The sequence below is a fragment of the Pocillopora verrucosa genome, chromosome 2, assembly GCF_036669915.1.
Source record: "Pocillopora verrucosa isolate sample1 chromosome 2, ASM3666991v2, whole genome shotgun sequence".
Classification (NCBI taxonomy): domain Eukaryota; kingdom Metazoa; phylum Cnidaria; class Anthozoa; order Scleractinia; family Pocilloporidae; genus Pocillopora; species Pocillopora verrucosa.
The window spans coordinates 18,039,588-18,057,843 of record NC_089313.1 but is presented as its reverse complement, the minus strand read 5'-3'; the positions used below and the strand labels follow the sequence as shown (position 1 = coordinate 18,057,843).

General features: G+C 37.9%; 1 protein-coding gene and 1 long non-coding RNA gene across 2 annotated transcripts; one reads left to right on the top strand and one right to left on the bottom strand.

Moving 5' to 3' along the window:
• Window positions 1-49: 49 nt before the first annotated feature.
• LOC131790741 (uncharacterized) lies at window positions 50-4,950 on the top strand. The gene is made up of 2 exons (XR_009340711.2): window positions 50-269; window positions 4,097-4,950. It is a non-coding gene; the product is annotated as an uncharacterized lncRNA (long non-coding RNA).
• Window positions 4,951-9,098: 4,148 nt separating this feature from the next.
• On the bottom strand, window positions 9,099-18,079 carry LOC131790682 (max dimerization protein 3-like). Its single transcript, XM_059107925.2, has 5 exons — window positions 17,406-18,079; window positions 17,204-17,285; window positions 17,063-17,104; window positions 16,613-16,724; window positions 9,099-11,535 (listed from the first exon to the last, which is right to left on the bottom strand). Exons 1-5 carry the CDS (start codon window positions 17,491-17,493, stop codon window positions 10,936-10,938), a joined length of 924 nt encoding a protein of 307 aa, XP_058963908.2. The 5' UTR covers window positions 17,494-18,079; the 3' UTR covers window positions 9,099-10,935.
• Between the last annotated feature and the right edge of the window lie 177 nt (window positions 18,080-18,256).

Here is an 18,256-nt window from a genome sequence, read left to right as displayed (position 1 = left end):
TTGGCTTAAACTAGAAATGACGTAACCTACTTTGCAGCCGCACCCGACATTGTGAGGGATATCTTTTGTAGCAGCCATTTCTTGGTTGGATAGGGTTTGAAGTTTATGTTCGACGACGTCACTTTTCGCTAGATCTTTCGATAGTCCAGCCACTGCACCTTGTAAAAATGAGGGGCCTGTTTCAGATACACCGGCCGGAATCGAAATTCTGGCTCGGTAAGCCGGGATAAAGAGTTGTATTCACTCGGATTGAACTCCGAGATGCAACGGTAAGATTTTATCGCTCATCGATTCGTGTTTGCTTGTCATGTAATACGAAAGCCTCGCAACTTTGTTTTCAACATATTTCTTCGAAAGACTTCTCAAAAAATATGTGGGATTGACTCTTGGTTGTTCTTGCTTACGAAAAAGTTGATCTCCTATCGAAAACAATCAAGCGGAAAGTTGGATTTGGACCGGTGTTTGTTCAGATATAGCTTTTGCATTTTAATGAGCTTCCGAACAAATTGATAGCAAATCGACCAGCTGTTTGACACACTAAATGATAGTTCTCAGTAATATCAACATTTAAATACCGTTTCGTTTATTAGTGGTGGTGTTTAATCAAAAGCCATTACGCTCTCTCTGTCTTGATGGTTTGTGAGAACAAGCTGCATTTTGTCATGTGATTATAGCTTTACATGTGAGAGAAAAGTAATGCTTTCAGTTTCGGCTGAGAGCACACTAATAATGACCTCCTGAATTTGTAATATGGTTGTTTACAACATTTCTGCACGCATCCCACACTGACCAATGGTAGAGCGTTTGTGTGTTACTCTGTCCTGTAAACTATATCATATATTGAACACATTTTTAGATGTCTGTGTTCAAAGCAAGTTTTACCAGCCTCAAACATTACTGTCTGACAAGCAGTGGAGGCCTGTTGTCCGCATTTAGTGATCGCGCAACTATTTACATTAAGACGGCGGTAGCTTTAAAGAGCTTGGTTTTGGCCTTGATAAACTAGATAAACACATTTGCTCATTAGATCATGAATGCTTGAAATAGTTTGTGTCCATCATGGTTTTATAGCTCTTCATGCTCCACCGAAAGTGAAAAGGAAAGACGGCAAAAGGTTTTTTCCCCGATCCACTAGAAAGAGAAAGCACCACGTAGGCGGAAATGTTAAAACAGACACTTTACGTGGCTCAAGCAAATTGCAATCGTCACTTGATCAAGTATAAATTTAGACAACTAAAACTTCCGAAAATAGAAGGTCAAAGTAAAAATTCTGAGAGTAACATGTCATAACCGCCAGACCGTAAATTGTAATTAAGTTTTAGAAAGGCTTTATACGACTAAGATGACTTTTATGGTATTAAAATGAAGTGTAATCAAAACTTTCAAATTTATCTCCTATTCTCTTCTCTCGTAACAGCGTTATTTCCCATCTTCTGAGACGTTAAATTCTGCTCGATGGCGTCACGCTGTTGGTAATGAAACTCATCTGCCTGTCCATCGACTATAAATCTTCTTGGGCAATCTTTCGAATAACGTTAGAAACCATTGAGTTTTCCTAATACTTCCTTTTGAATCCATTTATTTTTAATGAGAGGCCGATAGTCTGCCGACAGCAGTCTTGATTGTCTAAATTTCCTCAACACGTAACCCCGTCTGTTTTTCTTCTCTGCGAGTATGCTCCATCGTTCGCTATTTTACAAAGATAGCTACGCATTTCATTTTCGTGGCGCGTCATTGGTCACAAACTACCTCAGCCTTAGTAGTTTTTTAATTCTTTGACTAATTCTTCTTATTTTGTTTTATTTATTTAGCATAAAATTTTCTTATCTTTAACGGCACGTCATTGAGTGTCTTTCAAAATTTGACTCGCGTCTCGTATTTCTTTGTTGTATATTCCTTTATCGTCAGTAATAGATGACAAACTTAATTGAATAACTGGATCTATTCTCTAGACCCTTTACTAAGGATGTAAATTTTTTCTTTTTGTAGATTAATATGCAATATTTGGGTTATCCCTCTTTTGTTGACAAGAAAAACGAACCATAGAAGTCCAAAACATGAAAAAAAGCCTTTGACTAAAGAAATGTTTAAGAAGACTTCTCTGGGTTTATTTCTATAGTTATATTATTTATCATCTTCTGATAAAAGACCACATAATCTTTGTGAAGTAGATCTCAACCACAAAACTTCCCATGAACGGATGATGAATGGTAGATTTTCTCTAGACAGCTGTAAAAATTCTCAATGTGTCCTAGGTTGAATTATTAAACTACCTTCAGAAGAACACGGATGGCAACCTGAGGTTGGGAGGGTTGGGTGGACTCTTAACAGTGTTTAAATGTGCCATACCGGCTTACAAAGCTATTTCGTCTCAATAAAAGTTTAAAGTACGCAGTTGCTCGAGCTTTTGTGTGAAAGTTACTAAAACAGCTGCCTGTGAATGGCAATGGATTAGCAGCATTCTATACCAGAAGAATAGTAGCACTACTGAGTTAGGTAGACCTCGGAAATTCTGAGCCTCTAGCTCGTGCCCCAGCCCAAGCCTTTTTTTGACTGTTTCAAATTCTTGTCTTTTAAAAGTAATGTACATCCTAACCGACATTTCTTTTGTTGTCTGGCGCTTCTAATGATGTCTGGCCTGCCTGGGTGTGTTTCGTGAAAGCTAGTTGTTTAAGATGTGTGTCTTTTGAGCATAAACTTGTGTCTTGCTGGCTTGAGCACAATAGCGGTAAAGATGGACCCTTTTTTTGTTTCCTTGTAATGAACGAGAGAGAAGCCACTCCAATTTTGCCGAAGGAGACCGTTAGAGACAATGAATTTCTATCAGTTTTGAGCTTGTGGTTTGCGAGGAGGCACTGAGGGTTCCGTGTGAGAGCAATCTGCACTTTTCTCATATCTTTTAAATTGTCTGCCGTTAACTGATGTGTAGGAACTACAAATGAAGTGTGCATCTTATTAATCCTCTTTTCAAGTAGCAGCATCAAGGTGTAATTATCTATAAGGTTTTGTCAGTGTTGGTCGAATTCGTCTGCTTGTGGAGATGTTTAATCTTTATACGCGTTTATGCAATTGAAAAGAGAAATGTTTTTGATGTACTTTATAACTCCGGAGTTCGAATGCTGATTTCAGTATTCTCCAACTGATCTCTGACACTTTTGCTGGTTAGATCGTGGCATATATTTTTGATAACGCAAACTGTTTGTTTTTACCAAAAAAGAAAATAAGGAAGAAACTCAAGCACCCTTTAAAATGTAGACTATCTTTTTTTTCGTAACTGAGTGATTTACTGAGGTAAAAGAGGGGGTGGCGCTTGTCAGTCGTTAATAGTTGGAAGGGGGTAATTGAGCAAAAATAATGTTTGTCGATCTGCAGGTACGGAAACAAACCGTGATACTGCGGACGTTATATGTGCTAGAGTGAAGAACTGTAGGAACATTGTATGAGCGTGAATTTTCAATGATACATTATTAGAGTGTTAATGGACCTAGTTGATTATCTGTAAGTATATCAATGATTTTAGACTATGGATCAGAGATATGCGGCAATCTTGTGGACTAAGACGTAACGACTGTAGAAGAGAGGCCATCAAGCATTCTGTTATTTCGATATAAAAATGCTCAAAATTATGAAAATAAAATTGGGGGATTTGTTGGATGTTTCTGCCTGCCTGATGTTTCCTCATAGTTTCGATTGCTTTCGGAAACGTTAAACACTGGTGCGAGGTAGAGAACGATGATTAAATACTAACTTAAGTATCGTGTTTACTTTATAGACGCGTTGTGTCAATTATATAACTTTAACGATCTAGTTTTCTTGTTACCAACTCTTGAATATAGAGTGGTGACTGTAAGTCTTGGACCATGACCAAAAGCGGTTTCTCTTGATGGTTGGGTTGCGATTTGGTAGAAATTTAGAAAGAATACCTCAAAAGGCAGTGGACGACACAAAAAAGCGAAAAATAATCCCCTGAAGCGGTCAGCGAACGAATTTGAAGGACAACTGCAAATATCTTTGGTTGCAGTGAGATCATTTTGTATTGAATTGCTTTCCTCAGAGTAAGAAACTAACCTGCTTTGATTTTTTCCTTCCTCTTTAGGAAGCCTTCAGTTGGGACTTGTGTTTAAAGATGGTAGGTGGCGAAGCTGAAATAGAAGAAGCCCTAAACAGCAGCTGATAACGGGAGGCGCATCCCAAGAGATTACGTTTAAATGGTTTACGTGGGTTATTGTGAGATGCCAATTACCAAAATGAAAGCAATAACCCGGATGTTGCCGGGACACCGCAAAAGCTGGGATGTTTATGAAGACTTCTGATGATTCTGCGATGTAAAGAGCTGACAGAGAAAGAAGAAGAAAGAAGATGCGGTCCACTTTTTTATTCTACTTCATGCTCGATAAATGAATTTGTAATCTATTATTTCTGTCTAATGTTGTCATGGTCGGTCAGTGAAAAAAAAATGAATAGAGCCCATCGAAACGAGAATTCAGTCTGGCGAATTAAATATAACTTATTTTCAAGAAAAAGATGCCATAAATCTGTAATTTTTTTTGGAGGAAAAAATGCTGTAATTTGTAAACGAAGTACTTTTATCATATCGCTAGCTATATATACGTAGCCTCTTAATTGACATCTAAATTCCCTTCTAACTATCTTGTAAGTTCTACAAAGTCCGTTTCTCAATTCTTGTTCATCTATGGAAAGGTAGGACTCATCAAGGTAGCTGCTTTATTCCCGGGCTATCAAGCTTTCAGTTTAATTTACATTAAGGAATGACTTATCAATAGATGCTTATCAAGGATATAGCGTTGGTAGTGATGTTAAGTAGGTCGCATTTGCAGAAACTAACCCTTTTTCTCTGATCGAATAGAAAAACTATTAGGTTAGGCATAATTTTATATCGCATTTTGAGAACGAGGAAACGAAACAGCATTGAAGGATCGCCGTTATTCAAGTGTCTCGAGCTTATTTTATGGGTTCTCTTTGCCTTTGTGCTGTCTTAGCTGTAAACATCTGCTATGAAAAGGCTTGGTTGCTCGTCCTCATCTCCCACACCTGCTCTCTGTAAACAGATGTCACTCCTTTGAATTTCCCATATAAGGGTCGTTTGCGTCGTCGTTCCGAGCTGTCGACTTCTGATTGGTCCAATTAGGAATTAGCTTTGGCGGAGAAGTGGTTTCATTGACGGACGCCTCCCGTGTTAATGGGCTCTTACTACCCTCTGACGTCAATGGAGCAACGTGGGTGTCTACACCTGTTTTTCTATTGTCCCCACAAAATGGGACGACTTGTGTCATAACGAAGCCAACCGCCAGGAAGACTCTCAAAGCATTCTGTTACGCGCAGAAAATTGAAGCTAGTAAATGCTTCAATGCGCAGTGACTTATAAATAAAGTAACCCTAAATTCAGATTTTTCACTATTCTTATGTTAAGAAAAAGTTAATTTGCGCGCTGTCATGTTTACCTAATGATTGTTATGATTGTCCTTTAACAAAGCATCCATTTCCTATGAATTTAGTTATTTCACATGCTATTATTTACCTCGCGAAGACCATTAAAAAACATTTTTTTGACATATCCCTTAAATATTAAAGGGTTTCTCCTAACGGTAATTCCTTTAAGAACTTTGTATTAAACTCTGACGTGGTAAACATCAGGCATACGTCATCAATTTCTAGTCCACCATACATCGTGTCGAGCTCATTAAAAAGCACTATCCTATTATTTTTGTAGCATTAATCAGTTTCTAAAAAATGACCTAAGCTCATTCCAGTAATGATCATGAAAACGATGTCGTTATATACAAACTATATAACTGTATAGCGTGATCGCATCGAGGTATGGCTCGAATGTTGACAAATGGACTAAACGCGAAATTAAGACTTAGTGGGTGATTCTGTAGGCCTGATTTCAGTTTACAAGCGTTCGAAAGAATCGAAAAGGGGCAGTATTCGATAATTAGCTCCTCGTGCGTTATACACATTACCGTGGACAAAATGGAAAACTTGCGGCGCCGTAACTTACGTCGTAAATTTTCTGTGACAATCTTGTGATTAAAGGATGTTTTTATTGAGTGGTATTTATACGCGGCGATCGGGTTCCATGTTCTCCTGACGATTGGGAGTTCTTGCTGAATTTGGTTTTATCTTGAGTGAGGCCCGTTTCACAAAACTGAAACAGGCCTTGCGTAATTACTTCATTGTATTGGTGTTTTATCATAGTGATTGGTTTCGTGGGTGAGTATGCATTTGTGTTGTTCCCAACCTTATTGACTCCACATTTGTTATGAGACCCGTAAGCTTTAGATTAGATGAATGTTACGGTTATTTGGTTACACTATATTGAGCCGCGACAAATCGACCTTTGAACGTCATGTTAAAAAATTTCTGTCTCCCTCCGCTTAACGAAGACCTAAACACGATGCGACAACATGAAAGGATTTGTTTATTGGAGAGAGATAGGATGGTGGGGAAATTGAATATCACGGAAACCTTTTTTATGTCAGAGAAATGTGTCATAAGACAATTTGTCGTCTAAAGCCTTCGAGCCATCTAGAAGCTAATAATTTTGCGCGGTTAAGTCATCCGTATCACACATAGTTTGTGCACGAAAAGGGTAATTTTCTTCAAATAGAGTCTCAAATCAGTAATACTTCATGTATTCCTGTTTATCCTAAATGCTGTAGTGTTTGTTCCTATTTTAAGCTGAATACCCTTAGTTAAAAGCAAATTGACAGTCGGTGGTTAACAAATCCTGAACCACACTTGAGTCTTTCTACACAGAATTGTACACTGTACAATTTAGTTATTTCAAATATAAAAAGATTGCTTGTCAGAAATCGTAAGCGACTCCCACCGGTTGTGAGGGCATGGACGGAAACCCACAGGGAAAGCTTGGTAAGGGCGTGAAGAGATCGGCGCGAGAAAAAGTTGAAACTTTTTCAAAGAGAGCTGTCAAACACGTTCCGGTTTTTTTTTTTTTTGGCGAGCCCAAACGACTTCCTTAGTGCCTCCGGGAGTGACATCAGGTTTAAACTGTTGGCAATGAAGAATGCGCGGTTTTCGTGCTAACACCACAGAGTTTCTACACACCGCATATAGACTGTGTGTGCCCAACGAAACCAGATTGCCTTTAGGTCGATCGGGTGTCTTTAGAATGAAGCCTATTGCTGTGGTAATTTTTCGAAGTAATCTTAGAGTTCTGGCAAATGCGGGAGGTGAATAAGATCTTTACGAGACATTGGGACTGATTTATTTTTCCGAACTTGGCCTCATAAAAATCTTGGCAGTAGACTGCTAAGACTACATCAAGGAGTAAATCTTTTATCAAAATTGTTCAAGACAGCTTGTGTTGGAAACACCATTGCAAAAGGTAGAATGTGCATGTCTAACCTGCAAAATTTCACTTTCACGACCTTACACCTTTTGAATAATGTATTTCAATTACTTAGCTCTTAATCGTTAGACTGAGGAAAAACTACAGCGACATCAGCACTGAGCAATCTACCTCTTGTTTTTTTCATAAAAATTTCAGTCGCCAAAGACGCGATGTGCTCACCTTCTCTCCTGGCGTCAAAACGTTCCTCCCCTGAACCAGTGAAGTTAGTGTAAAGTGCAAAATTTGGTGACTGCCAAATTAAATTTTCAAAAATAGCCATCAACGGATCGGAAGGAAATTTTGACGTATTTTGGGTGACAACTGCTTAGCATTGTTCAAAGTCTTTAGACGCACGTGGGCAAACACTGTTTTGCATATTATCTCGCTTATTTCATCACGTTTCTTAATTGATCGTTGTTGTGGTTTGCTTAAAGTATATCACCTGGAACGCAAGGAGGGAAAAAGACTTGTGCAAACATGTGTAACCTTTATCCATTGCTAATGTTGACTCTTGAATTCATCAACGATTCCCACGATAGTATAGATATATTAAGAAACGAAACAACATCATTAACGCACTATTTCGGGTCCTGAAAAACACTTGACTTTTCGTATTAAGAGCTGACTTCTCAAGAAATATGTTTTGGTGTTGCCAGCCCCCTGCTAATACCTTGCTTTTCCTGCTGTATTTGTCTACTTCCCTGGATTAGAATTCGTCGCGCGCGCTTTTAACCCTGTTAACTCTTAACCCGTAAACTCCCGAATTCTCATTGGTAATTCTCCTTACTGTCTGCCACATAGTTTTTGTGATGTTATTTTGGAGAATTTGGTGTTGGATCAAGTAATAATCCCCTAATAAATATTTTTCTTTATTCTCATCACCTGTCTTCTTGATATTGGATTGACATTGTAAGGAGAAGTTTTGTCTTGGTCACTCATGGTAGTTAAAGGGTTAAGAATGCTCATCCTCTAACTTCTTACAATGTCATCACTCAATCAAACATTAAGGTCATGAGAAGAAAGGAAATGATCCCCCGCCTAAGTTGTTGATTGTTTACTATTTTCTCCTCACCATTATCATAGGAAACGCATAGAGAACAACGAGGAGAATATGCGCACTGGTGCTATGGTGTAAAGGGTAACTTGGACGTCACGCAAGGTAAGTTTTATATGATAGTATTGAACCTTACTTATGGCGAGTTCCTCGGTTTTTGCATTTAAAAAAAGAAACCTCTGGTACAGTTTCGGACCCCACAGAAGCTTTTAAAAAGGATTCCAAGCATAGGATTAAGGCGACCGTCCGGACCTGATAGGGGGGTGGTGTGAAGAGTGTACTATCCTTCAGAAGGACGCAAGAAGAAAAAACGAAAAAAAAAAAATTACAAACGTGCCGTTAAACATCACTGTCAAACCTTTCTTAAGCGCTTGAAGGTTACTCTCTTTCTCAATCGTAGACAATTTACCAACCTTTAAGGCCCAAGGCCGACATCGTCTCCTTTTCGTACCTTTGTAGTTTTAAATGGAGGGGAAGAAGGGCGAAGCAAGTATTTGGCCGCGAACATCTCTATGCCTTTCTTCTACTCTCTTACTTCATCCACATCAAGGTTTTAATTTTCGCCTTTCTGTGCGATGGATTGACTTAGCACCTGTAAAGGCTGTTGTTCACTTTGCATCATCACTTTGCGACTTATTTGATCATCTTTAAACCACACAAGAAGCCATGTTTCATTCTGTCCCAAAATGGACAAATACGGCCTGTTTATTCACAGCAGTTAATCTCATTTACAGACCCCACTAAAGCTACACAGTAGCAACTACTACATCTCTGCCTCCTTTCTTCCTAACGTATACCGAGGTACAGTATATTAATGCATAAATACTCAAGGTTTAGATAGGAAACGTTAATTTTCTTAAAAGCACGGATCTTCAAGGGTTAGCACCGTTTCACACCAAAGTCTTACATTAAAACAGAACTCCATGTTAAAAAACATCGATAGACTAAAACAAACAGCACCACACAAACATCTACTTTAGTTGCTCCAAAAGGTTTTCTAGAGTTTCTAAGTTTTGAACTTAGTCACACAGAGCACATATAAGGAACGAACCATTTCAATTACTCTGTCCTCTGTGATAAACGGTACTTAATTAAGGCACTGCTCAAGAACGTTGAAATTGTCATGCACAGAACGATACTCCATCACATTATGGAGCAGTGCTTAGGAGTTTTCCTTTTATATCAAATTCCGGCAGAATTATGATCAGACATCACAGATTAAACTTGTACCTTGTGAATTTTAAGCCATGTTTTCATATATAGCTTTCCCACAAAAGTTTAAAACAGAAAACACAGTTGTGCTGTCTACCGTACAAGAGAGTTCTTGGCGTAGCCTAAATTTGCATGATCTTACTAAACAACACTTTTGAAGTAAAACTCAGTATCTTTCGTCCTAAAATAAGAGGGGTGTAAAGGTCGACGTCATTCGTGTTACATGTAAATCCCAGCAACTGTTTCTCACTTCTGGGTTTGTACCGAATACTTCGTTTTTGATTTGGATTTGTTCCAAACCATTGTCATAGTTATATTGCGACGAGAATGAACGACATTTCTAAACGACCCAATGTGATCAGAAAAAGATATACACTGAGCACTGCCAAGTACGTTAGAGAAAATAACACCACGCCGAGGGTCGTCCGTGACGAACGCACCTTGTACAAAGATCATTATAATAATTATGATTTTGAATGAAATTTTTCAGTCGTTTGAACAATCGTTTAGGGGAAGTTCTTCTCTTTTCCCTTTAAAGCACCTTAAATACACTTAACACTGACACACGAGACGTAAACATATCTTGAAAATGACCAAATCGAAGGGGAAAGATGAGGGCCATTTAGTCAAACTCAAGTGCGAGCAGTCGAGAAACTGAGAGTTTTTTTTACCCGCATTACAGCTGTATGAAGTTATAAAAGTTACAACGCGTTGCTTTGCAACGCCTCTAAGACAACATTTAATCAAATTGTAACACTGTCTTTCAGCCATGCTAAAGAGCCGTTACTTTGATTAACTAGACTAAAACCAAACATTCATTTTTTTTTTCGGTCCAAGTAGCTTGGAGCCAATGTAATACCCTATTTTCGAAAAGATAACAACACCCCTCTGCCATTTGTAGCTGTTCCCCTCCCTCGCAGGTGACATTTAAGGAACCTGCCAGACTGCTACAACTGAGCAAGCACTAAAATGCATGAAGTTGGCGGATGCCAATGATTTGAAGCAACGCGCGTGTTTGTGTTTCAACCCGCCACCGACTTCTCACGCTTGGCCATCAAAGCTCAGGCTAAGCGGGCTAAGAGAGAACCTAAAATAAAACTTCACGTACAAAACAGAAAACCCTAATACCTAGCTAAGGAAATATTTAAATTACAACCTCTCGATCTGCATTGCAGATCTGTTCACTAACCACACTCCCCCCTAGAAGCCATACATGGTATGAAAGATCTGGTCACTGAACGACATAACAGTGAGATTGGCCATGACCTTATCAAATAATTGTCACGTGTCGTGCTTAACAGCTGACACGTGCGCAGCATTTGATGTTGGTCTTTTTGGCCTCCAATTTATTTCCATCATCTCCAGCTGCTGCTTTCCTTTTGGATGAAGAGACTTTTCCACAAGGACCCACAGGCTCTGGTAACTTCACGACCTCCGCCTTCACCGCCGCCGAGGCATCCACATCCTCAATGTTGTCGTCTGTGATTTCTCCTTCCACGTCTACGTCTTCATCCTCGTCGTCCTCAGAAGCTTCCTTCTCGTGCTTCTCTACGTTGGAGTGTTCCACCTTCCCGTTGGTGACACCTTCTATATTCACTTTGGTGCCATCTACATCAGATTCTTCACCAGAAGTGAACGAGGTCTGAGTTGCAACGGAAACTGGCGAAGCCAGCTTTTCTTCGCTTTTCACTTTTACCTCGGTCTGGACAGACGTTGTCTCATTGAGAAGCTGGCAAGCCTTGGAATTATTACCTCCTTGCGAGGAAGCCTTAAAAAGTTCCTGTTGAAGGATCAACTCGCTCTTCAGTGCCAACAATCGCTGCTTGCTGGTGCTGTTGCTGACTTTAAGGAGGTCTCTCTCTGCTTCAAAATCACGTTCGCGCTTCTTCAAGGTCTAAGGACAAATTAACGAGTAAAGTAACATGCTATATTCTAACTAAAATTTCAAAAAACGGAAAAAGGCCCCCTTGTCTCATTATTTTGACCCTTTAATCCCTGAGGGTTACTAGCATCTAATTTCTCACTAGGTTATCACTACTGAATCCAACATAAAGGCTTATGAGAATCAAGGAAATAATTGCAAACTTGAACAGCTCTTGATTTTTAACTAAATTCTCCTTGTCATCGCCATGAGAAATATATAAAGTACACTATGGAGAATATGCATGCTGATGTTAGGATGTACAGGGTTAAGCTCCTCTCTGACTGAGGTCACTCCATCAAATAGTCAGTCATTCCTCAATCAATTGGTCTGTCATTCAGTAATCTTAACCAAACCCAGTTCACCATTTCACACCTAAAAGTGGCTGCTATCTTATTTCTCCTTACAGTATCACCTCTGAATCAAACATTAAGGGCACGAGAATATACGAAGTGATCGCTAACTAAAGAAGCTCTTGATTTTTTGAAAAATTATCCTTGTTAATATCATGGGAAATGACCAAAGAACAGTGTTAAGAATATGCCTACTAATTTTAGAGTGTCAAGGGTTAAGCATTTCACAGAAAATGCACAGTTTAAGTATGGATGTTTAAATGTTAACATAACACAAAGCAGTCTAAAATGTACTTAATTCTGGTGTAGCTTTAAATCAGTTCCCAAAACCTTACTTTCAAGGAAAAATAGTTTCTGCTATCCCCTATCCAAAAATGTCCATTAGAAACCCTTTAACTCCCAAGAACTGATTGTTCATTCCCCCCTCTGGCTGCTACACATTTCCTTGTAAATTAGTTATGAGAATTTGGTGTTAGATCAAGATAACAACTTCCACCTGATACATTTGAGTATTCTCATTACCTGTTTGCTGTATAGTGCATGGATATTGTAGGGAGAAGTTACTTGTAAATCACTTTTGGGAGTTAAAGAGGTACCTAATGGCCATCTACTCCACTTGAAAATTACTATTACAACATCATGACCACCCAAAAACCTTTATTGAAATCTATAAATGCCTAACATTTAACAGAGATTAGAAGAGCCACTTTAAACAATAAGGACTCAGGATGGATTCAGGAAGACTGGTTAGCTTCAGACAATAATTGTTTGCAGTTTGTAAAATTCTTTTCTGGTTAGTGAGGGTGCACAATTATAATCAATACAGCATTGTTATAAAAATTATTCAACAAACTGCTCTCAAATACTCTTGTATTTATTTCATGGCCAATTGCTGTAGTTCCTATTGTATCATCATATTTCATAAAAGATAAATGCAACATTTTTTAAAACAGTAAACATACATTAGGCAGATAAAGTCAGTGTTTCTGTAGCTGAATGCTCCCAATTACTCACTGAATAAATGCTATCTTTTTTCAAGTTAAAGATGTTCCAAAATTTCCAAAGACCAAATTCCAAATATCTCCAAAAGTAACTTGAAGGATTAATACTCAAACTTACTACAAGTGTACTCCCTTAAACAACCAAAGATCTGGGCTAATATACAATGATTCACATAAACCTTCTATTTTTTTGTATGACTGAGTTACTGTTATGTTATATTTTTTTTTTCAAGTGTATCAGTCCAGGCTATCACAGGAAAATTTTTAGGCTACAGACAGTCAACCAAGGATGTTTGGAATTGAGAAGGTTTTTTTTTTTTAAAATTCAAGATGTATTGATCAGTATCCTACAAAACCCTTAACACCATGTCTTGTGCTAATCCCTCCTCACCCATTTCATCTACCAAAATTCTTCAAGCTTTCCCACACACTGCTCAAACTCCCTTATAATCACATCTTCTTATGTTAAACCACATCATCATTACAGGAACTAAAAATTAGTTAAATACTGTTAAAATTTCAACTCTTTATAAACTGAAACAAGAATTTCAGCACTCAGTTTTTCACATTTCACTTGCTGAAAACATAAACATACTTGGGTGAGGATTAAGAATTTGTCATTTATCCTTTTTGTTGGAACCACAGCCACATGTTGAGCCCATAGCCTTTACATTTCAAGTAAGAAACCAAAGAGTTTTTTTAACTATCCTATCACATGTCCCAGCTTGCCTGGTCTACCTGGAGGTCACAAGTAGCAAGTTGTCTTGGTTGTGGCTATGAACACAATCAGATATTTTGAACAAATTTTCTGCCAAAAGAAAAGAACACTTTCCACCTCTAATTCCCATGTTCTCATTTTAAAGTTCTCATGGGCTTTCTTTAAAGTGCAAAAGTGTTCAAAAAAGTTCCACTAAATTTTTCCTAACAAGGAGTTGGATGAGATGGAAGTTAATATTCCCAAATTAGTGTGTGTCATTTTGAAGTCATTCTTAAACTTCATCTACCTAACTGGTCTCATATTTGGAGTCGTAAAAGAAGAAAACAATTTATTCTCCATCAGAACTCAAGCCTAACTGATGCCTACATTGTGATTATTGACTCATTCTCCCTCCTCCCTGTTAAAATGAGTAATAGTGAAGATCGGGTTGCATGAAAAGGAGTCAATGTTGAAAGGCAGGGGAAGGGCTCTCAAGTCACACATCAAACATACAGATTCAACCTTAGGTGCTTATGCATCACACAAAAGGATTCAATCTTACAATCTCACACTGAACATTTCTCACAGGTTAAAAAATGTAATTTAAGCTGTTTCTGAATAGCAGTGGAAATTTTCACTCAGGATAAAGGAAAGTACATACTAACTTATTCACTATTTATAAGGAGAGTATACCCTCATAATCCACCAGGTAGGTGAAACCTACTGAACCTCACTCTCTGGAGGATTTTTTTTTCAAAAATACTTCATTACATTGAAGAGGAAGAAACACCACTGCTGGAAGTGGTCAGCTTGGACAGTTTACATACAGGAATCCACAGTTAAAGACAACTTAGGTATACAGGGAGATCTCTGAAAGCATACTTAATATGATCTTTTCATTCCATTAATCCCTTTGCTCCAAAGATCTCAATGGTAAATCTCCTTACTGTCTGCTATACAATTTTCATGATGATAGTTTGGAGGATTGGATATTAAATCAATTAATGATCCCCTTATAAATATTTTTCTTTCCCTAAATACTCATCTGCTGGATATTGTTTAGATATTGTAAGGAGAAATTATCTTGGTCACTATTGGGAGTTTAAGGGTCTAACCTATTAACTTTTTGAAATTTATGTTTCACAGAAAATGGCATCAAATTCTCTACTCCTTTTGAAGGAAAGAAAGTTTTGATTTCTGCACTTTTCTCTATAATTTCACTCAAAATAATCAGTCAAAACTGAGAAAAGGAAATCTGTCACACAAAGAAATATTCTGTATTATTTACTTTTTGACACTTATTTCAAGCATAGCATTTCATAAATAGAGTTGCTGTGATAATTTTCTCCTCTAAAATGCCTCCCTCCATTGATGAAAGCATAATCACTCCTGTTCTTGTTTTCATTCAAGCTTTATACTTCACATAAATTTTGAAAACATGTTCACTGAGGCCAAAATCTGATTTTTTCTCTTCCATCATCCCATAAAATTAAATTTCAACTGCTTACATCTTGTTACCCCTAATAATACACCTGCCAAGCTGCTGTGAGCTTGCACTGATCCAATTGGCAAAACAATACTGCAAAGAGATAGTTTTTTGTTTTTATCTTGGGAACTTAAATAATTTAGTTGTAAACAAAAAGGTCTCTTAAACATAAGAACCTTTAAATCAGATTAAAATAAACAAACACTATTATCAAATGCTTAAGGTTTCCAAAAGTAAAGAAGATCAATGCTTAGATTCTTAAGACATGTTCTTAGAGACCACAATAGTTCTTAATAATCTATTGTGACGAATTGTTAAATGTTCATAAGTATAATTGTTCTATGTAGAAGTTATATGCCAATAATATAATGACATTTTCTATTGAATTCCTGTTAAATTACATTGTTCACATTTTTTTCTCATTTCAGACACAGAACCTTTGTTCAAAGGTTTGTAGCTGACACAATGGGTCCAAAATGAAAACAAAAACATTTTGAGTTTCTCCTGAGCTGTTTAAGTCTAGGTGTTGCTAACAGAGTTTTAATTCACATGATCATTAATTAAAAACTGACTTCAAACAGTTTTAGTTAATTTGGCTGTCTTGTCAACGAGAGTTTCACTAGTTTCATTTCAAATGAAGTTATGAAGACTTAAGTTCAGTATAATTGCAAGCATGACTTTCAAAGGAAAACAAATTCATGGCAGAGGTTACCTCTTGAGGCTTATAACTTATAACTGGAAAGATAAATTTTATAATAAAGCCATGTTATGGAATTCTGCTGAGTAATTACATTAGTTGGACAATAGTATAACCATTCTAGCTTCCAAAAATTAACTGGCTTCCTCCGATCGTCTGATTGGGTTTACTTGCAACTCAGCTGGGTTCGAGGGATTTGAGCTAGCCTTGAAACATCAAACGCACGGAAATTTTCAGTCATCAGATCGCCGAATTGACAAAAGGAGACAAAAATTACTCGACCGTGAAAATGAAAACACAAAGACGCCGGAACTCGTGACTCTCGTGGGACAAAATTCCATGCCGACCACAACAAAGTTAAGTATTTACTTTCAAAAAATCTGACTAGCTATTGGCAAACACATCTGCGGTAACGTAATACTTTTGATATTCTACTGAGTGGGTGTAGAATTAACGTAAAATTTAATGCAGCGGTTAGGAGAAAGAGCAGTTACTAATAACGATGCACAAGCACTAATCACACATTTTTTGGGCCACTAACCAGCGATTGACACAGTATTTCATCTCTAACACGGACTTTGTACATTAAATGTATATTTAGACACATATGTTTTACTTTATCATGTTCGATGTGAACTCGTCTGAGACACAGAGCTTGCTCTGCCTGAACTTGTTCGCATCTTGCACAATAGATTCAATAAAGTCAATAGCTATTCAAATTCAAATTATACAGACAGAACAGTTGCCAACCATATCTCAAGAAACTATACTACCTATCGACGTTCGATTGAGGAAAATTAATAATAGTCCCCTCACCTGTATGTGCTTGAGCGCACTTCGCAAGATGTTTAGGTTTGATGTTTTCTTATCTTCCAGTGAAGGGACTTCTTTTTTCAAGATATCGAAGCATTCTTTCAAGTGCGCACGTCTGGATGTGCAAATAAAATAAGCAATTATAAATTCAACTTTCAGCTTAATTTTTCTCATCTCTAAGTTTATATCGGTACTTTATGTGTATAACCTCATCAGATCACGCAGTAAAGAATTTTACTAGTAGTAATCTGACAAATAGGAAGAATATCCTGCTTTCAGAAAGTAGGGAAGAATAAGAGATACAAAGTTCAACAGTCAAAGCTTCATAGCTCCGCGTACAAGGCGCAGACAAGTTAACACGACCGCCATGATATGAAGAATATGCTTCGCGTGCAGATAAACTAAAATCTGGTCCCTCACAATGTTATGAATTCAACTTGAGAAATCACTTACCTGTTTTTCTCTAGTTTGTTGTGCGTTTCTCTAGTCCCGGCCCTAGAAGGGAAAACAGATTTCTTGAAAATCTTGCCCAGCATAACAAACTGACACCGTGACCGCTTTCTTCCAGAGCGGCAAGCATCTACATGAACTTACCCTCCAGGTCTTCGTCGTCTTTCAAGGGGCTCGCATTCCGAAATAGCTCTTCTCCTTTCGGTGTGAACAGAGGGAGAGTGAACTAGAATGCATAAAGAGAGACCAAATACATTGTCATCGGAAAATTGTCGTGATCGTAGAAAGAATTTTAACACAGGCCTTCACACCAACAGAATATTTGCACATGGCTACTCGACCGTACCACGTGCGATTGCCGAATCGTCCTTAGATGATCCTCGAGAAGAAGATTCTACGAACTTGGCGGCTTCTAGTAACGTGTCCAAACTCATAACGCGAATAAAAGAAACTAGAAAACTCCTTGCAAGGATCTGTAGCAGCGCAATGCGTATCCCTTCCCACTCGCCGTCGCTCAATCCATGTGCACTCTTCACTAATAACAACACTGACGGAACAAAAGCTCTCAAAGTGCTGGAACGTAGAATTTACTTAGATGATTGACAGCTCGGACAGTTTGATCCAATCAGAAACCAGGGATTGAAAACCACGTGGCCCCAACTGAGATCCATGTGGCTAAGCCTCGATCTCACATGTACACAAACACACCCTTAAGATAGTCAATTCTCCTCTCACCGACTCCCTGCGTCTTTTAAATCTAATTTTCAATACATAAACTTTTTGAAAGATGATACATACAATACAAGCATGAAAAAGAAAAAGCCTTTTCCGGAACTAAGAGCCTTTTTTTTAAGTAATACTTTTTTCCTGCTTCTGACAAGTTTGACAAACATCATAGCACTACATTTTTAACTTTTCGTTGGTGTGCATCAAAGAGAAGAATAAGTCGCTATGTGAGTAAACAAGTTGTTTAATGAGAAAATTTTAGAACTAAATCTACGCCGATCATTACCATTTGGAATTAAGTAACAATCGAAGGTATAATTCGTTGTTTTTTCTCCCTCTCTCTTTGTGTTTTCGCCTCAGGTTATCAAAAATATACTTTACTATCACATGCTTCAGGTTAACGGTGCTCTCCAAACCAACAACAAACGATCGATACTACCAGCGTTCTCCGCAAGATGAGTCCTTTGAAAT